We start from the raw sequence: 18574 nt of genomic DNA, 5'->3' as shown, positions 1-18574 counted from the left end.
AGACTGAGCTAGCAGATAAGAAATCCTAGTCATTTGAGCAGCAGCATTTGTACCTAATGTAAGTCTCTGTGTGTTATTTTGGCCGCCCACATGGGCGGCTGGAGTAAAGACTTATCATTACAGGGTCTCCACTATTTTTCCCTTATAAGACAAATGGAATACTGGGAGATGGAGGGATGAGAGGGAGGAGTGGACCAGATGGACAGAGGACCGAAACGTTCTAGTTGTAGATGGGAAGTTCAGCAAACACCATGGAAAGATTCCAAAGAGACAAGTACTGTTTACTCTTCAAATAAAACTGTAATAGATGAAGAATAGTTATAACCAAAAGGGCTTCAAAAATCTGGATCCTGTAATTTTTGTATTTATGTAAGGAGGTTTCCTTGGAGATTGGAACCAAATCTAAATAAAACTCACTTCCGTTTCCTACACATAATTTATACCTAGTCTAAATAGTTTTATACTCCACCTTTCCCTTCCCTTCTCTTCTCTTCTCTTCTCTTCTCTTCTCTTCTCTTCTCTTCTCTTCTCTTCTCTTCTCTTCTCTTCTCTTCTCTACTCTACTCTGACTCTACTCTACTCATGGTGTTAAATTTCTTGTTTGTGATATCCTGCCAAGGGTCAGGAAGTAAGTTCTGGAGCTTTCCATTTTGGCTATTTGGAATAGACATGTTCACCCTGTAAAACCCATTTTCCTAGAAAGCACAGTGCACACACAGGCTGATGAGGCTGCAACACTGAAATTAGTTAGGCATTTAAGTTCCACCTGGACTCAGCTGCTTCTGGTGGGAAAGAACTACACACAGGGCTCTGTCTCCTTTTCCCCATGTCTGTGTGATGACCTGGGCAAGCATTTTGGTTTTGTTTTTGGCTTTCCCTTTCAGTTTTGGCACAGGAAGACGCAGTGCTCCCTGTCATTTGCTCAGATACACACTCACTGGGGAGAGGTAAATTCTTTTCCATACCAGTTTTTGATGACGAACTTCAAATCCTGAATCATGTCCGAACTCTGCATCCATCTTCACTTCAGAGATCTCTTCCGTCTTGATATTTGTCAGCCCAGAACCTATGTGAAACACAAGGTATGTAGGACCATCAATTAATTTTACCTCTAACCAGTAACACAGTGGGACAAAGGCTGCCAAAAATTTCTTTCTAGGCCAGAACTTTTAGAAAAATAGATTAAGGAGTTTCTTCAAGAAAAATGACATCCTAGATTGAAACCATTAACCACTGCCTATCAAGCAAAAAGGCTAAAGAAAGCTGATTGTAATGCTCCTATGGCCAAGCACATGCTATAATTAAAAGGGGGAGTGAAGGAAGGAAAACTCAATGCTGGTTGGGATGCTGAATTAATGTTGTACCTAAGAAATGTCGACTAGGTTTTACTGGCTTCTTGTTTATTACTTCAGAGGGAAAAAAATGCAAAGCTTTGGAAATTAACATTAATGACCTGGGAGAACAAAATGGTGACTTTGGAGTTCTGTTCTAATTTCAGATAAATTATGTTGATATTTCTACGTGCAGCAAGCATTGCCAGTCATAGAATCTGTTTATCTCAGCAGCCTAGCTCTCTAGTTACACACACCATGCAGAACTGCTTCATCTGCTGACGATACAGCAGGAGTGCACAGGGCATAAAATGCTTCTTTGGGACCAATAGAATTTATTACCTCTTTCTTCCTTTTCTATACATGGATGCACGACTCTTGGACCAACTGCTACAGTATGCCATGATTTCAATAATAATTCGAGGCTTAAAACTAAAATGTGGATATGTTTTGGAAATTGAAATGGAAAGGTGTTTCATTTCTGTTTAGCATGTACATAATTTAGCAGACATTCTATACCCGTAGCAATACCATTAAAAAGAGACCAACAGGAAAATATATTGTGGGGTCACAAAACTGGATTGTTAGGTCTGGAAAAGGTTAGGGACAGGATAGAATGGGAGGGTAGCTTAATTAATCAAGTGATAAGCCTGCTAATGTGTTTTCTTATTGTCTTCCAGAGTCTATTTTTCCCTGGAAACATGCTAGGAAGAGGAAGTTGCTGTGATAGTCACTATGCCCAGAAATAAGCACCATTACAGTTGTGACTTATCAGTAACATTATATCCTAAAAGTTAGAACACGCTGGCTTCTCAGATGTGAAAGAGAGCAAATCAGTCTCTTCATCAGGATGATGTAACAATGGAGGCGGGGGGGGGGGGGGGGTGGGGGGGTGGGGGGGGTGGGGGGGGTGGGGAGGAGTAAGCCCAAACTCACACCCTTGCTATATTTACTTTTGAGTGACAAGAATAATTATTCAAAAGCAATGGCCTAGGGCAATCCTGGGAAGGGTATCTAAGTCAGCAATTTGGTAGAGTCAAATGTGTGGTGGATTTATAAAACTCGGGCACAGAGTTATCAAAACATGTGTGCAACATAGGAAGGTATTAATCCAATGTAGGCAACATAGGGAGGTATTAATCCAATGGAAAAAACACAGGGAGATAGTAATCCATTATGGGCAACATAGGGAGGTATTATTCCAATATAGAGAACACAGGAATGTATTACTCTAATACTTGGCAGACTCATTACAAGTACAGATAGAGCCTACACAGCTCCTCAGACACTTGAAGAAAGTAGCATGCTCACAAACACGGCTTAGCTAGATTCCTCCTCATAGTCAGTGTCTATGTTCTATCTCTTCAGTGGCTGTCTTCTGAAGGATACAGGTCTAACAAGGAGTAGCCTAGTATATTCTCTGATCTGTATGGAACTGTTTTCTTTCTTGCTACTCCATGTACTTTAAATCTAACACTCCCCTTTCTGGAGAGCTCATTTCCAGAGACTTCTCTAGTGCCTCACCTTGATTTAGTGCTCTCTGCTCTCATCCCAAACATTTTTGTGTGCCCTCGTGTATCTTTGTCTTCTATTTGCAAAGTGTGTTTTTCCCACTATATTTCAGGCTCCTGGAAGCATGGACCTTATCATTTATTCTCAGAGTCTCCACAGAATTTATTCCATTGATCTTTCACGGAATCATACTTCTATTGTTACAGCAAAGACTTCAGGGTGGTTTTCCCTGGCCTGAAGAATGCCATTAGCTCTTCTCTCAAAGCAGATTACTTTTGCTTGGCGGTGTATGAAAATGTCTTTTATATCTTAGGTTAAAATAAATAGTGAAAAAGATATTATGGCTGGTGGTATGTGTCAGTGCCTGATTTTTTTCAATAGGAACATAACATGTCCTTATACAATATGGGAATTTAATAAAATCAGCGTCAATATTACATTTTATGTTTATAGATGAAAACTATATTATCTTTTGAAGATAAAACAAGTAGTGCCATTTAAAAAAAAAAAAAACAAAAACCAAAACTCTTGTAGATAAGGCCAGCTCAAGCTAGTCTTTTAGCTGTGGTACGTACTCTACTGGCCCCTGCCTTGGGCTTCACCAGCTGGCTGAGCAGAATGGAAATGCCAATTGCTGGCTCCCTGGAAGTTAACTAACTGACACTGGCTTTAAGGAGGACATTAAGAGAACCCAAACAGTGTACAGCTTACTGCAATTCAAGGTCCCTTTAGAAGCCCTGAGACAAGAGACTCATCAGATCAATGAAACAGCTATCAATGTGTGACTCCACAGTTTCGGCTGATGTGTTGAGTCACAGCAGGGGGTCATGATGACACCATATGAAGGACACTCAAAGTCTACCTGTGATTATGGCTGGCAGTAGCCAAGGCTAGAGACTTCATTGGCAGGAAGAGGGGCAGGGCCATATCTGGTCTTGCTAGGGATGTATCTCCAGCAGGAAGCAAAGACTGACGACCCTTTTTTGATGCCCCCAAGGAAGGTTAACAATGTTCTTGACTATTTAATGGGATGTGGGCATTAAAAAAAGTAAATATGGGAAGGCACGTGTCATTTGGAAAAAAGCTCTCTAGAATATACATATCTTTCATTTCACTAACAGTCTTGTTTCTGAATCACTTTGCTGGCCACTCCAGTGGGGGTGAGGGTGTGCATGGAGTAGACACAAGCGTGTTCTATGTCTCTTGTGGTGTGACATTACTCTTAAGACTAAGTTTAGCCAGAGGCTAAACATAGAACAGAGGGTCAAAACATGGTTCTTTTTCATCTTGGGAAACTGTATAAAAAGAAGGGTCTATTTTGATAGTGAAGAAATTTGTAATATAAAAAAAACAAAAGACTTCTATGCAAAATTATGTATATACATCTGTTGTGTTATTTTAGCCACTGGCTGAGAGTAAGGATATATAATCCACAAAGAACAAAAAGTATTCCTGAATCTGGAGAAATAGCAGTTGCGGTATTTTCAGGAAATCGTGTCTATTTTGGTAACCAACCAAAGTCTGGGCCCACTCAAGGACCCTCATGAGTACTAGCCAGCAAAGAAAGGAGATGCCTGTAGCAAGAACCAACTCACCACTGGAAGCTACACCTCCCTGGACCTCTATCTTTGAAGACAGGGTCCGTATCATACTCTCCAGTTATTAAAGGGAAAGAAATCAAGAGAGAGAATCCCACATTTGAAAAGACTCATTTTGAGTTTCAAAAGCAAAGCCCAGAAGCAAAAAGGAGATCACGCAGAAGTTGGGAAATGAAGCGTAAGGAGAAGCAAAGAATTTGAAATAAAAGTTGGGTGCCTACAGTCGTTTTCATTCTATTATGTAACATGTGCAATCCAGAGAGGCGTGTTTGCTGAAGGGCAGAGTGCTGAGAGGAGAGGCGGGAACGGGGCGATATCCGATACCTGGTCGAGTGGTCAGTCCTCGGTCGGCAGCGGGGCGGGCATCAACAGGCTCAACTGGTGCAGGAAGCAAGAGACAGAGAGCAAACGAGACAAATCGAGATGGTTAAGTCGTGGCTTCGGAACACAGAGCGGGGGAAAGCATGTGCAATAAACAAGTTGTGAAAAGGAGCAGCTGGAGAAAGAACCTTCACGAGCTAACCCTGGGCATCAAGGATGCGAGGAGGGGTACCACTTCAAAAGGCTTAGCGCCCACCACCACCGATGTGCCAATGCCTCTTCCTGGTTGGTTCATAAAAGCACTCACCCAAGAAGGATGGCAGGGTGGGGGTTCCTCGGAGCTATGGTAGAAATGGCTTCTTGGCTTTTGATCAGAAATAAAACAGGTTACACCCAGCCCAGCAGTAAACCTTGAAGATACCTCCTTCTACAAGTGTCCAATCTTACCTTCTTTGACAGTTAATTAACTACAAAAGGATTATGCAATTGCCAGAGGAAATGCAAATATGAGTTATCAGGCGAGCAAAGCCTCACGATGTAATGTGCCATTTAGTGAAGCAAATCCCTTCTTAGTTTGAAGGTAGAAGAGGCTACCCGGGTGCTCTCACTGTCTCTCTCTTTAAATGGCAGGTTTCATCTGGATAGATGACATTCAGCTGAATTGTGTGAAATGAGACCATTTCCTTTCATATTTGCTGAGAGTCACAGTTATTCTTTTGCATGCATTCTGGGGCTGATCCAAAGAAAACAACGTCTGAGTACGGTAATTCCCTGACCGCAGTTCGATAGTATTCCCAGGGTGCTGTTCACTGTCAGAAAACACTCCCTTGAGCTGACACTGGTTTTTGAAGAAATAAGGAAGGGAGAGGACACCCGAGCCTTTAGGATTAACAAGTGGCTGAAGGGGAGATGAAGTCAAGGGAGGAGGAAGTCCCTTGGGTCAGGTCTGGCAAGTGTAAAAAAACGAGAAAGAAATGGGAGCACAGGAGTGGAGGGAAGCCAAGGTGAGTTTCACGGAGGCCTTGGGACCAGCAGCTTACAGAGGCACACAGGCCAAGCAGTCAGCAGAGATCACATACCCAAATCCATCCTGAATGGCGCACTAACAGGGGCAGGGAACAGACGGACAGTGAGCTGTCTTCATAATATGAACAAATTGTGTTTCTGAGCGAATTAAGAGACTTGGATACATCAAGAGTCAGAAGTGGTTCTGACTTTGCCCAGGCAGAGATTGGCAACGTGGTGGACAGAAAGAAGCAGGTGGTGGTACTGATGAAAGCCAGGCCCAGCATCAACAAGGGGTGTGGTTGGGCAAACAGCCACTGGAGGCTGTTTCCTCTTATGGAAAAATGAAAATGACAACCCCCGCACTTCCTACTGCAGTAAGCACCAATTAGGTGTAAACATCTACTCCAGGGAGTCCTCACACTGTAAGATTACATTTATTGAATATCTGGTTATTTCAACAATGACATTTACAGCTTCTCTATATTTCATTTCCCATCACAAATATATACTGTGATTTTATGACCCTGCAAAATGGAGTGAGCTGAAGGCTGACTGTACTTTTTTAACTGTCTTGATGGTGAGGGGCTTAATGGTGCAGCGGTTGCTGGTGTGACCACAACAAGCTCCAGTCACTCTGACAGTCACACCTTAGAAAATGTGCCTGTGACCCCCGGAAGCAACTGTGTCTGTGGCATAAAGGCAGGATGTAGAGCAGGTGGTCTCACAATAACCCACAATTATTATGATAACAATGAAAATTTATTAGTGTATATAAAACCTAAAGGACATTATTCTAAGTGCTACTCATTAACCTGGGTAAGAACAGAATTCCGATCAATTTTCCTGACACAGTGTTTACGGTATTAAAATTGTTTGCTGCCTACCTGCTTTTTTTCTTAGTGATTTGAGAATTTTGATCATGCATACAGTGTGCTTTGATCCAGTCCGTTCCTTCAGCTTCAATTCCAATTCCTCCTTCAACCCTCTTCCACTATTGTTTTTTAAAATAATTTATTTAACATTTATTTTATGTGCAGTGGGGTGAAGTGTCAGATTCCCGACTACTAGAGTTACAGACAGTTGCAAGCTGCCATATGGGTGCTGGGAATTGAACCCGGGTCCTCTAGAGGAACAGTCAGTACTCTCAACCGCTGAGCCATCTCTCCAGCCCCACCCCCAACCCTCTTCCAATATTCCTTCCCAACTTCAAGTGTTTTGTTTTCACCCATGGTGGAATCCACTCAGCACTGCTCATATACAGACTGGTGGAAAGACATCTACTGGACCTTCAGCCACGTCTCTGAAGAAAACTCATTCCCTGTCTCTCAGCAGCCGTCCATCGCCAATGTCCTCGGGGGGGGGGGGACGACTTCATGATCATCTCACTCCATGAAGGGGTTTAGTCTGGCTTGATCCTGAGCAGGTCTCCTATGTTCTTTCTCAGCGGCTGCTCTCCACCCCAGGCTCTGACCTATTCCTTTTCTCAGGGTAAAAACCTTGAGAACAGTAGATATTTTTATTTATCTTGCACATATGAAAGAGAGGCGGCGGGGGGGGGGGTGAACGGGACACATTTCTGAGGGAAGGGAGTGGCTGTATTGTATTATATGTCTCTATATACTTATTAACTTGAAGGACGTAGTGTTTAGGCCTCATGGTCAATTATCTGCACAAAGAATGACAAAGCCTCCTCACAAGATTCTAGTCCCATTAAAAGTTATTTTTTTAAAAATGTGTTCTAGGCACCTTTCTATGAGCTTTGCATGTTATCCCATGTAAGGCTCTCGTCCTACCTTTAAGCAGGGAATGAAGATACAAATTATCTCAGACTGGGAAATAGGTGGAAGGGCTCACTAATGTGAGCACCGTCGCATAGCAGAGCCGTAGTGGGATCTCAGACCGGCTCGTTAGGCATGTGGGGCAAGTCCTGGCTCCTATCCCAGGGGGATGTGTCCAGACTCTAGCCCAAGGAAAGAGAGGCATTACTGCAATCTGGTGGGTGAGGGTCCAGGATACAGAATGCTGTACACAGCGTCAGCACAACACCGTACATGGTTTTCTAATTTCCCCTGGGATGTAAGGGCTTTGTGATAATGTGAATCCAGAACCCACTTCAGTTTTGCTTATGAATATGACATTTCTGCATAGTTTTTTTTTTTGGTGTGTGTATGGTGCGTGCACCTGTGCTTGTCCACGCAGAGGTCAGAGAAGGGCTTAGCGTATAATCCTCTAACACTCTCTGGCACTCTCTGCTTTATTGCCTTGAGACAGGGGTTCTCACTGAGCCTGATGCTTGCAGTTCCATGTAGACTGGCTAGCCAAGAACTCACTGGATCCAGTCATGTCCTCCCCCGGTACCGGAATGTGTGAGATCAATCCTAGCTGTCATTCCTCATGAACCATCCTCTTTGAATTGTAAGACAAGGGTTCCCACTGGTCAAGACCTTACCAAGTAGGCTCAGCTGGCTGGTCATTGTGCTTCAGGAACCTACCTCTCTCTACCTTCCCAGAGCCACCAGGCCTAGCTTTTTACATAGGTACTGGGGACTGAACACGGGTCTTCATGCTCGCAAGGCAAAAACCATTCACTGACTAAGCAATCTCCCCAGCCCCAATACCAGATCTTTAACAAGAATGTCTGCCCGGGATGAAGCCTAGGCAACAGGCAATATAGCACTGAATGTTGGGTATACATCTAGAGTTTCTCTCTCTCACCTCTCTCTCTCTCTCTCTCTCTCTCTCTCTCTCTCTCTCTCTCTCTGTGTGTGTGTGTGTGTGTGTGTGTGTGTGTGAGTATGTGGTGTGTCTACACGTGCACATTATTGTTTACTAAGGCTCATTTTACAGTGTGTGTTATTAACAATAAGGAAAGAGCCAATCTAGTGTGCACTAGGCTTATCAAGTGGTCCTGTACATTTTTCATACAGGCATACACCTCATTACTGATTATACATGAGCAACAATGACTTTAAATGCCCCCAATGCATCCACTTATATAATACCACATATATGGATGTTACCCAGGTCTTTGAAAATCAAATGACCTGTTTTTTGTTTTGGTAGGATAATGTTAAGAAATGAGAAAGTCAATTACTTATATGCCATAAATGTTGCTTTCATATCTGATAGTATCTGTGCGAATTATATCTATAAGCTGCCTTTTACTTTTCAGATTAAAGAAACAAATTGGGTTGTCATTCTGTGAAAAAAGTCTATACAAAGATTTCTGCAGCCTATCTTTAAAACTGCTTGCTCACCAGGTGTGGCAAAGCACACCTTTAACCTCAGCACTCTGGAAGCAGAGGCAGGCAGAACTATGTTAGTTCCAGGCCAGCCTGGTCTATATAGTGAGTTACAAGACAGCCAGAGCTACATAGAGAGATCCTGTCTCAAAAGCAAACAAACAAAAACAAAAATAAAAAAATCCCCCAAACCCAAAACTCAAAGAGATAAACCCAAGTCCAAATAAACAAAAAAACCCCACTTGCTTGCTCAGTGCTTTTACACACCGAGGAAAGTCGAAGATAGAATCCTGCTGCCTCCTTGGAAAACATTCTTAGTTTCAAGAAACTGAGGTGTTTGTGTACATGCAACTTTGTACTGAATGTGTTCAAACAGCAAAACAAACTAAAAGATGCTATCTCCTAAACATGCAGTTTGTCAAAGTCTCCCTGGAAAAGCTACATCACCCAGGTGTGCAAATTTGTTGACTGAGAAAAACTTCATCCTTTGAACTTTGGTAGGTAAATCATTTAACACAAGTTCCATAATTTTGACAGCTGCCTTGTGTTGAAATCACTTAGCATGAAACCGTTTCATTCCGAAGCTAGCCTCCTGGTTGTTACTGGTTGTGTACTTCTGTATTTGGTGTAATCTGAGCTTTCACATAAGAGTCAGTAGCCAAGGAAGATTATTTCAGCGTGTGTCTATGTCACTATCAAAGCTTCTCTCCAATGGCCAAATCGTATGTCCTTAACTTGATCACTTTTCATTCAAGGTGCACATTCTGGGCCAAAAGCTGATGATAACAAGTCAGATACCACAATTTCAATAAAAGTATTAAAAAACCTCTTGGTAGAGAAAATTTTCAAAATGATTTCTTGATACCTCAAATTCCAGCACATGGGAGGCAGAGGCAGAGGCAGGCGGGTTTCTGGGAGTCCAAGGCTGCCTCTCTGTCTCTCTCTCTCTCACACACAGTAATATGTGGCATATCCTATGTGGGTTATTATGTACTTTGATTTTGAGACGGGGGTTCCCTATGCTGCTTAGACTGGTCTCGGGCAGCTGGTAGATGTGTGCTACTAGGTATATGAATCTACCAAGAGAAAGGGGAAATAAAAATAGGACTATCTGTGCTGCGGAATATCAGCTTATTTACTCTGTAGCATTAAAAATTAAAGAATAATACAATAATAATAGATGTATTATTTTAATAGATGCATAGTGACAACGTTAGTACAGTTTTATTATTATTTTTTTTGTGTGTGTATATATGTGAGCATGTATGTAGGCAGGCGTGTATAGGTGTGGGCCTCACATGTGCGTGTGCAGATGGCAAATGTCCGTCTTGATTGCTCTCCATCTTATATAGGGAGGCAGGGTCTGTCATTCCAATAAGAAGGGATTCTTACCTTCATTTTCTGTATTGGCTGGCACAGAGTCCACCCCGAAAGGATGCCATGGCTGGAGATCATCCAGGCTGAACTCCCCGTTCACAGGAAGAAGCTCCACGGTGGTTTTTGTTTCAGTCAGAGATGGCATGAGCGCATCGTTTCCGTAACTGATTCTGGGTTCGCTGATCATGTTGGCCAAGACATCATCGGAGTAGTTCTGCTCTTTCTGAAGCAGCTCATCTAAACAAAACCAATCGGGTCTTTGGTTAAGGTATGGTCACAGAGGTCACAGCTTCAGCAGTTCCTATTGACGATGTGCTATGTGTGACAGGTCGTCACTGGGCACCGCCTAACGTGTAAAAACTAAGTTCCTTAAGGAAAGTTATAGCAAACAATTGTCCAGGCGGGCTTTGACTCCATGGAGAATGGCAGAGAGAGGATGCTATCCTGCTGCTGCTTCACTGCTTTGGACGTGAAGACCTTGACTGCTAATTGCCCCTTCCTTTCTATAGACTCCCCCTGTATCCAATGATCATGAAGGAATCCCTATCGTGGGGTGCTAACACCAAGCATGGAAGTTAGGCAAAGCCCAGTCTCTGAAGCATCCCCATCTTCGAGGACAATATTATAAATGGGCAGCCTGTTCCATTCAGTCCTAACCCCTTGCTTTGAAGGTATCTACCTTCCCCAAATGCAGCAGGAACTAAAACTATGCATTTGTTCTTCAAGATACAGTCCTGTGGAGACTGAACCTCCGGGCTAATCTCTCATCTGTCTCTGCCTCTGAGCATCATGCATGTGGCCTGAGCTGAAAGCAACTGTCTTCCACAGAATCCCATTAGTATTTCCCCCTGGGGATGGGGGGACTGAGCAGAAAAAGAAAAATCAACATTATGGAATATCACTGATTTACCCAAAGTCCTGAGGGTCTAATGAAAGATCCCCCAATCACACCTTTTACCATTTAAATAAAGTTTATTGGGGGGAGGAATAGAACCCAACTTTGTATTAAGTGTAGTTGCTACCCCCGCCCCCCAAAAAATCCGAATATTGGTGAATCTCCTCTTCCCATATGGAAAGTTCATCTGACACTTTCATTATAATTAGAAAAAAATTAGAGGTCCATAAATCATGTATGGTATTAATATTTGATTAATTTAAGTATGTTTACTAAGTTATACCTGTGTCTATAGTTTACTGAACTATATATTTCAAACCAATCACTAGTTAACACCAGTGCTGAGGAAAATTAAATCTGGATTTAAATTTGACTTGTAACATTTTACTATCATCCTTTAAATTCTCTTTTAAGTTGACACAAAAGTCAATTTACTGGAAAAATTAAAATTCTGTTCAAATGTACCCATTAAAACAATTTGAAGGGACAGCATTAAAGTGTGCGATTAATATCTTCCTGTAAAGCCAGTTTTATTACAAGAGATTATTTTAAATGATAGAATCCCAAGCAAATTAGTTCTTTTGAAGTCTAATTTGAGTTATAATATATACCTACTCAGTGTGACACTGATCTAAAATCCAATATTTGATGCTTGCAATGACCTTTCCCACACAGATAAAATGCCCTCATTAGATTTCCTCTAGACTTTTTCATGTCTTACCAAGTCACAGGTAATGGCCAATAACTTAGCCAAAATCTCATTTACTAAATTAAATGGGCATTTCTTTTAAATAAATCTTTTGCTTTGGCTTATTACCCTGAAGTCAGGATAGTCTGGAATGATTATTGGTGGCTACATGTCCATCCCGAGGAAGGAACCCCAGGCAGGTGGGGAGCTCTTGGCTGCTCAGGATCTATGGCATTTATCACTGCTCATTTTCTGGACTTTGGAACTTTTTCATTCTCTTGCTGTTTCTCCATGATGTCTCTGAGTAACTCTGCCTCTTGTAGGGGGAGGGTGGGAGGGAGGAAGGGAGGGAGGGAGAGAGAGAGAGAACTGGCTTTTTTTTTCTTTCATTCTACACATTCCAAGAATTTGGGCCTCCCTCCTTGTCTATGGACTTGGACTTGGGTCTTGTCTTCTCCCTCCTGCATTCCATTGCACAGTCAGTGCAGACACATTTCCAAATTCTCATCCGTGACTCATATTTAACACTGCTGACGACATTTGAATTCCAATTCTGAATTCTCTCTTTCACTCCCTTTTCTGTGGCTTCCCCAACTACTTTTGCCTCGGTAATTGTAGCTGAAGAGGCCACCACCCGAATGTCCAGCAGAATTCCTGAGTTGAAACTTATTCCCCACTGAAGTAACAATACTTGGGATAGTAGGGGTTTGGGGATGTGACTAAGTGAAGGATCTCATTGCTATGAATGGAGGAGCCCTTGTTTACTCTGGAGGGCACAGAAACAAGTCACCACTCCGAATGAGAAAAGGTTGAGTACTATTAGACATGGAACCTTCCAAAATCTTCTCAGCCTTATACTTAGGTCCATGAGAAATGAATTTTTATTTTTTAATAAACTACTCAGGCACAGATACTGGCTGTTGGGTATCATGTAGTCCAGGCTGGCCTCAAACTCTACGTAGATGAGGAGAACCTTGAATTCATGATCCGCCATGTCCTGAATTCGGAGACTACAGGCATGTACCACCACACCCAGTTCAGACACTGTTAGAGCAGCACAAACTGACTGATCGCTGTTCTCCTTACTAAGTGTCATTTGACGGCCTTCCTAGACCTTTCCCAGATACTGAGGCATGACTCCTCCCAATGTTGATGGGCCCTCATTTTGTCCTGAATGAATCTAAGATGCTGGAGCCCTTCAGTGTTACTAGCCCGCTGTATATTTTCAACCACGTGGCTTACAACTCCATCTTGTCTACACCACACCTCTTGAGCTGTGGTACTAAACAGTGTGGGTCACCATCGTTGGAGTGTTTGTTTGTAGAGTAAATCAGCAAGAACGCCTTCCATCTGGTAAGGCTGACTCACAATCACACTAGCCTTACAGAGGGGCATTGTCCCCTACCCTCACCTCAAGTCCTTCTCAGACCAGAGCAGCTGGAGAGAGAGGAGGCTCCATCTTGTTCCTGGGGGTGAAAAAAGGCAGCACAGGGACTCACACCAGGGAAATCTTACTTTTGGGTAAATTGGCATACAGGGTCCTGGGAATTTTAGGAGAGGTAACTGTGGCAACCTTTTCTCATTCATTTTTTAAGCTGATGCAAGATAGTTCTTCCAGGTGGGTACAAGACAGGGAGCTCCACTGCTGTTTGGCTTTCACAAAGTTCATACGACAGGGATGGGGCTTGGTGGTTAAGTGATGTGCTGATGTTCCCTTTTCTTTTTCTGGAACTGCCTGTGGCCTCCTGTCTCATAGCCTAGGGTCAGAGGTTTCTTGCTTAGCTAGGGTCTTTTTAATTTCTTTATCACAAAGAGCACTGGTTGCTCTTGCACAGGACCCGAGTTCAGTCCCCAGCACTATTATTACTCATCACCATCTACAACTCCAATTCCAGGGGATCTGATACCTTTTTCTGAACTCCACAGCTACCAAGCACACATGTGGTACAATACATACATGCAGGTAAAACACTGATATACATTAAAAAAATCTAAATTTCCTCAAAACAAACAAACAAAAAACCTATTAGGAAATTCATGTGAAAAGTTGAACTATTAAAGAAAAGCGACATTGTCAGTTGAGAGAAAAGCACTTAGCCTTTGTGCACAGAGTAGCAGAAATCCGTATTATTATCTTAATTTAACATAGGAAATTTAGAAGTACCCACTGCTGGCTATGTCATTTGGAACAAGGAACTCAGTATGGTCTTACGGGCAGGGCGCTGGATAAATTCTAGAGAATTATCATTATCACTGGAGGACTCTGCTTTGTGATCATAAAATGTTCAAGACAGCCAGGCTACTTTGTGATTAAGGGCTCAGGAGTTTACCATTGGCAAATGCACCGGTGCTGGGCAACGGTGCCTGGGACCAACAGGGCTGGGAACAGTGCGACTGTTTCACTGCCCCTTCTGAGCTTCGAGTCTGTGGTGAGGCTAAACCACGGGAACCATCATCTATTTTGTTGGTGGCTCTGACGGGTTATCCTTTTATCTGAATTAATTTACTATTTTATCACAATGCTTTGATGGGCTGTATTGAGGATCACCGAAGCCTTGAAACATCTAAGCTTGCCAATGGCTATAGTAAGCTAAGAGATCACGTCTATTTTCCCAAGACTCCCTTTTCCCCTTCTTCTGGAGAGCTACTTCTTATTGCCCAAAATCGTATCCGTTACTTCTGCAGTCAAGGATCTTTTCTAACACCTAGATCCTGAGATTTGCAGGTTAAAGCAGGAATACTGAATTGAGCCCAGGGATGGCAATATTTCACTTAAAGTTTGCGCAACGAAGGTAAATTCGAACACAAACACAGTGAATCCCATCACCTTCCTCTTCCAAAACTGCTTTGATGGTACATATGGGCAAACTTAGAGTAAACAGGAAAGGGGGGCGGGGTGGGGAAGGGCAGTGGGCGGGGTATCACCATTAGCTAGTGTGGAAAACATTCAAGATATTTCAAAGAAAGCAACGTCAAAAAACATTGGAGACTTGCAGTGAGTGTGTTCGTCTTCAAATGCCTTAAAACCTTCACTTTTGGTTTTGTAGATGCAGAAGACGCCCACACTGACTCATTTTTAGGGAAATGGCCTGGTGAATGAAAGGTCTACTGGAGGAGGGAGTCCGTGAATGCTACATGACTCCCTCATAGTCTCCTTGTAACTATTAAATGACCCTCCAGCCAAACAGCATACAAAACTTTAAGGGCTGTCTTTTAGGTTTGCAGAAAATACAATTTGTAGACATTGAGCCAACTGATTCTCTTTCTACAAGGTTCACAATTACTGATAATTATTGATTGATGCCTTCCATACACTGAACACACTGAGGATTTTTTTTTTCATATAAATGAGGGGGGTTATCTTAGCCTTTAGCCCTGCCAAACAAGGCTATTGAAGGCCTAGTTTGGAGACCACTGAACAAGTGAGTCCTTGTCTTTGTCCTTGGCATATTTTTCTTCTAGGACTGAGCCTTTATTGAGATTGTAACTCTGCAGTTTGATTCTTTGAATCCTAGTTAAAAAAATACCAATCTCCAATGTCTATCAAAATGGGAGTTCCTTTTGAACTTTGTATAATGGGATTCTCCTACAACCAATTTTTAAAAAAAATAATTTAAATAGATATTTACACATCTGCTTGTTGCTTCACAGACTACACTGTGCCCCTCCCTGCAGCCCTAGGTGCACTGGGAGTATCTGTAAAAGGGTTGTAATTTTTCCCCATCAAGAGGCTCCACTATAAATCAGCCACCAACCATTCTAGGCATCTTGCCCACACCAGAACCATGAGATCAGATTTAATTTTGCAATCAGAGCTGGTGTGCATCTGACTCACGGCCCAGCTTATTACTGCGATGCTGTCATTAATGTCTTTGTGGCCCTGAAACTACTCAAGACCCCATTCTTGATCCACATGATTCCAGGTGCTTGGGTGACAGCCCTGTCATGTAAACTCAAGCTCCTTAAGGCGTCCTTTGGGATCTTGGTGGAAACAGAATTATGGCATGTGTTGCAACGCATGATTATAATCCCAGAACTTGATAGGCTGAGAGAGCTTTCCAAGCAAAGGCTTACCTGGGGCATAGAGGACGTTTGAGGATCTCCTGGGTTACATAGCAAGATTTTTATCTCAGAAAGAGGAAAAAAGAAATGCACACTCCTGGTCCCCTTCCACCCAGCAGATACAGGGAAGCAAATCTACACATTGAGAGGACTTCCAGGTGACTGCCATTTGTGGTGGTGTCTGAGAGGATCGAGCCACAAGCCATAAACAAGCGTTGCTATGTAGTAGTCTCAGTTGCCTTCATAAAAGACAGACCAGTCTGCAGGGCAGAACGTAAAAACAAAGCCAAGCAGGCTAAGAAGCACTATCACCAGAAGAGTCTCACTCTTCAAACCTAACACTCAGTTGTCTTGACACTAACATTGCCACATCTCTACACCAGGATGCCGCAGGAAAATAAGAACAGCCATGATTTCTTTCTTTCCCAAATCAGTTATTGAGCAGGAAGGGGCAGTCCAGAGAAGTTTTGGGGAAGCAGGTTGGTGTTTTGTAGTCTCCAAGAATAAGAATGCACACAGAAGGAGGCACCGGACTATCCTTCATTACTGGCTCTTCTCGGAAAGGAGGAATATTTCTGCACTGAGGACACTTTGCATACCAGCCTGCCTTGGCTTAGCTTGGCTCCGGGAAGCAACAGCTGATAGGAATGCTGACTTTGGGGAGAACCTGTGGCGACTTTCTATGATTCCTGCATGTGATTGGCACGTTCTCATTATGTACAAACCACAGCTATCTTCGATGCCATGCCATTTTAGACCTGCTATAACACCCTAAAATAAATAAAGAAAAAAAGACACACTACTCTCCTGTCACTGTCCATGTCTGTGGCCTTTTATAACCGCTCCCCAGCTCATTTGGTACCCATAGCAACCCCCATTGAGAACAGAATGCACAAACATCCTGAGAAGGTTTAAAATTAACAAATGAGGCATGCTAGCATATGCCTGTAATACTAATACCTGGGAGGCTGAAACCGGAGGATCATAAGTTTGATGCCAGCCTAGTTATGTAGTACATTCTGAGCCAGCACTAGGTATGGAGTAGGATTATATGTCAACATAAATAATAAAGATAGGTAGACAGACAGACAGATAGATAGATATCAAGAGGCTGAACTAGTATTATAATAGCAACCTGAGTACCCCAGTACCTAATGCAATCTTCTCATCAGTCCATGAATATTTCCATGTTATTTAGAAAGATATCGATTTGATTATTTAATTATAGATTATTATTATTATTTTCTACCCCCAAAGAAGAAACTAAGGTAGAAGAGAGTAGACCTGTAGGGTCAAGACTTTCGTGAGGGTAGAGTGGCAATGTCAGGTGACAGCACCCATGTGTAAATCGAGGGTTAGTTTTGTTTAGCAGTGTCTTGGCCATGGCGTTTCAACTGGGGTGTGTTTGGTCCACTTACGGCAGGGAGGATTCACACGAGGCTGTACATCACTTTTTAAAATACTCCTTACTGCAAGTGACATTTTCCTGAAATGCCATCATCTGGTCTAGACTGGAGTTTCAGAAGAAGTGTCTTTTCCTTGAAGACAAGTTTCCTTGTGGCTTTCAAACTCCTACATCAAAAACAGCTTCGTTCTTTCAACAGCGTTAGTCAGAAATCAAGATGAAAACACAGCCAGGCTCCTTGGCTTGGAAGGAGGATTAAAAAGCTTTCCTTCCCACATTTATTTACGGACTTGTGCCAAGGTCCTGATCTTATTTTCAACCACTTTAGCAGGTGTGTGTGTGTGTGTCTTAATCCTACCGGGATGTTAGCAACCCCAAGAGCTGACTGCAGTGTTTACATACTACAGCAGTGATCTTCAAAGAAAGTTTGTGGGTTGAAGTTCTAATTCTCACACATTACATGAAATGTGTGTGCTTTTAAAAAATGAACGATACAGAGAAGAATCTAGCTCTAAGGGGCCACTGTATGTTTGACTTACTTTTTTAAAAAAATGGTATTTTTCCAGGTGTGGTGACAACACCAGTAATTCCAGCACTTGGGAGGTGGACGCTGAAGAATCAGGAGTTCAAGGCCAACTTGGGCCTTGGGAAGACACTATCTCATAGATGTCAATCTTTGTAAAGGTATGTGTCTTCCTCTGGTCAGGTTCTAGTGAAATGGCATAGCATGGCTCTTAATACAAGCAGTTATAAACTATGTAGCTTCTACAAACAAAACATATATTAACCATCATAGGACAGTTCTTTCATCCAATCTTAAACCCAAGAAATGGCTGTTTCTTCACATTCTAAGGGCAACACCAGCTGCCTTGGGTAGTTGAGCTGTTAGGGCTAAGCTAAAGGATTGTCAATGTAATTATTCTGTGCAATTCTCTCAATGCTAATGCAGAAGCCTAACCTCTGTGACAAGAGAGGTGTATTTGTCATAGAGACTATGACTTCATTGTGACTCTGCCATGGTCTTGCAGGAAGGAACCAGGTGGGACTAACTACATCATAACAGTTCCATTTAGTGTAAATAATAAAGGAGAAAGGAATGAGAACAATTAGCCATATTTTACATCTTCTTTTTTTT

The 18574-nt window shown here is 42.5% G+C and overlaps 1 protein-coding gene across 6 annotated transcripts in view; it reads right to left on the bottom strand.

Moving 5' to 3' along the window:
* Window positions 1-18574, bottom strand: part of App (amyloid beta precursor protein) — a 217962-nt gene that overhangs the window by 10099 nt on the left and 189289 nt on the right. For 3 of the 6 annotated variants that reach the window (XM_027412361.2, XM_027412363.2, XM_027412367.2), the window contains 3 exons: window positions 10405-10626; window positions 4766-4819; window positions 966-1066 (listed from right to left, as the gene is read on the bottom strand). In XM_027412361.2, coding sequence (XP_027268162.1) covers window positions 966-1066; window positions 4766-4819; window positions 10405-10626 — 377 coding nt within the window. The remainder of the gene's footprint in view (window positions 1-965; window positions 1067-4765; window positions 4820-10404; window positions 10627-18574) is intronic. The other 3 variants (XM_027412362.2, XM_027412366.2, XM_027412368.2) reach the window with 1 other exon arrangement.

The sequence above is a fragment of the Cricetulus griseus genome, chromosome 4 (genome assembly GCF_003668045.3).
Source record: "Cricetulus griseus strain 17A/GY chromosome 4, alternate assembly CriGri-PICRH-1.0, whole genome shotgun sequence".
Taxonomy (NCBI): domain Eukaryota; kingdom Metazoa; phylum Chordata; class Mammalia; order Rodentia; family Cricetidae; genus Cricetulus; species Cricetulus griseus.
The sequence above is the reverse complement of the archived record's forward strand: the minus strand, read 5'-3'. Positions and strand labels throughout refer to the sequence as shown.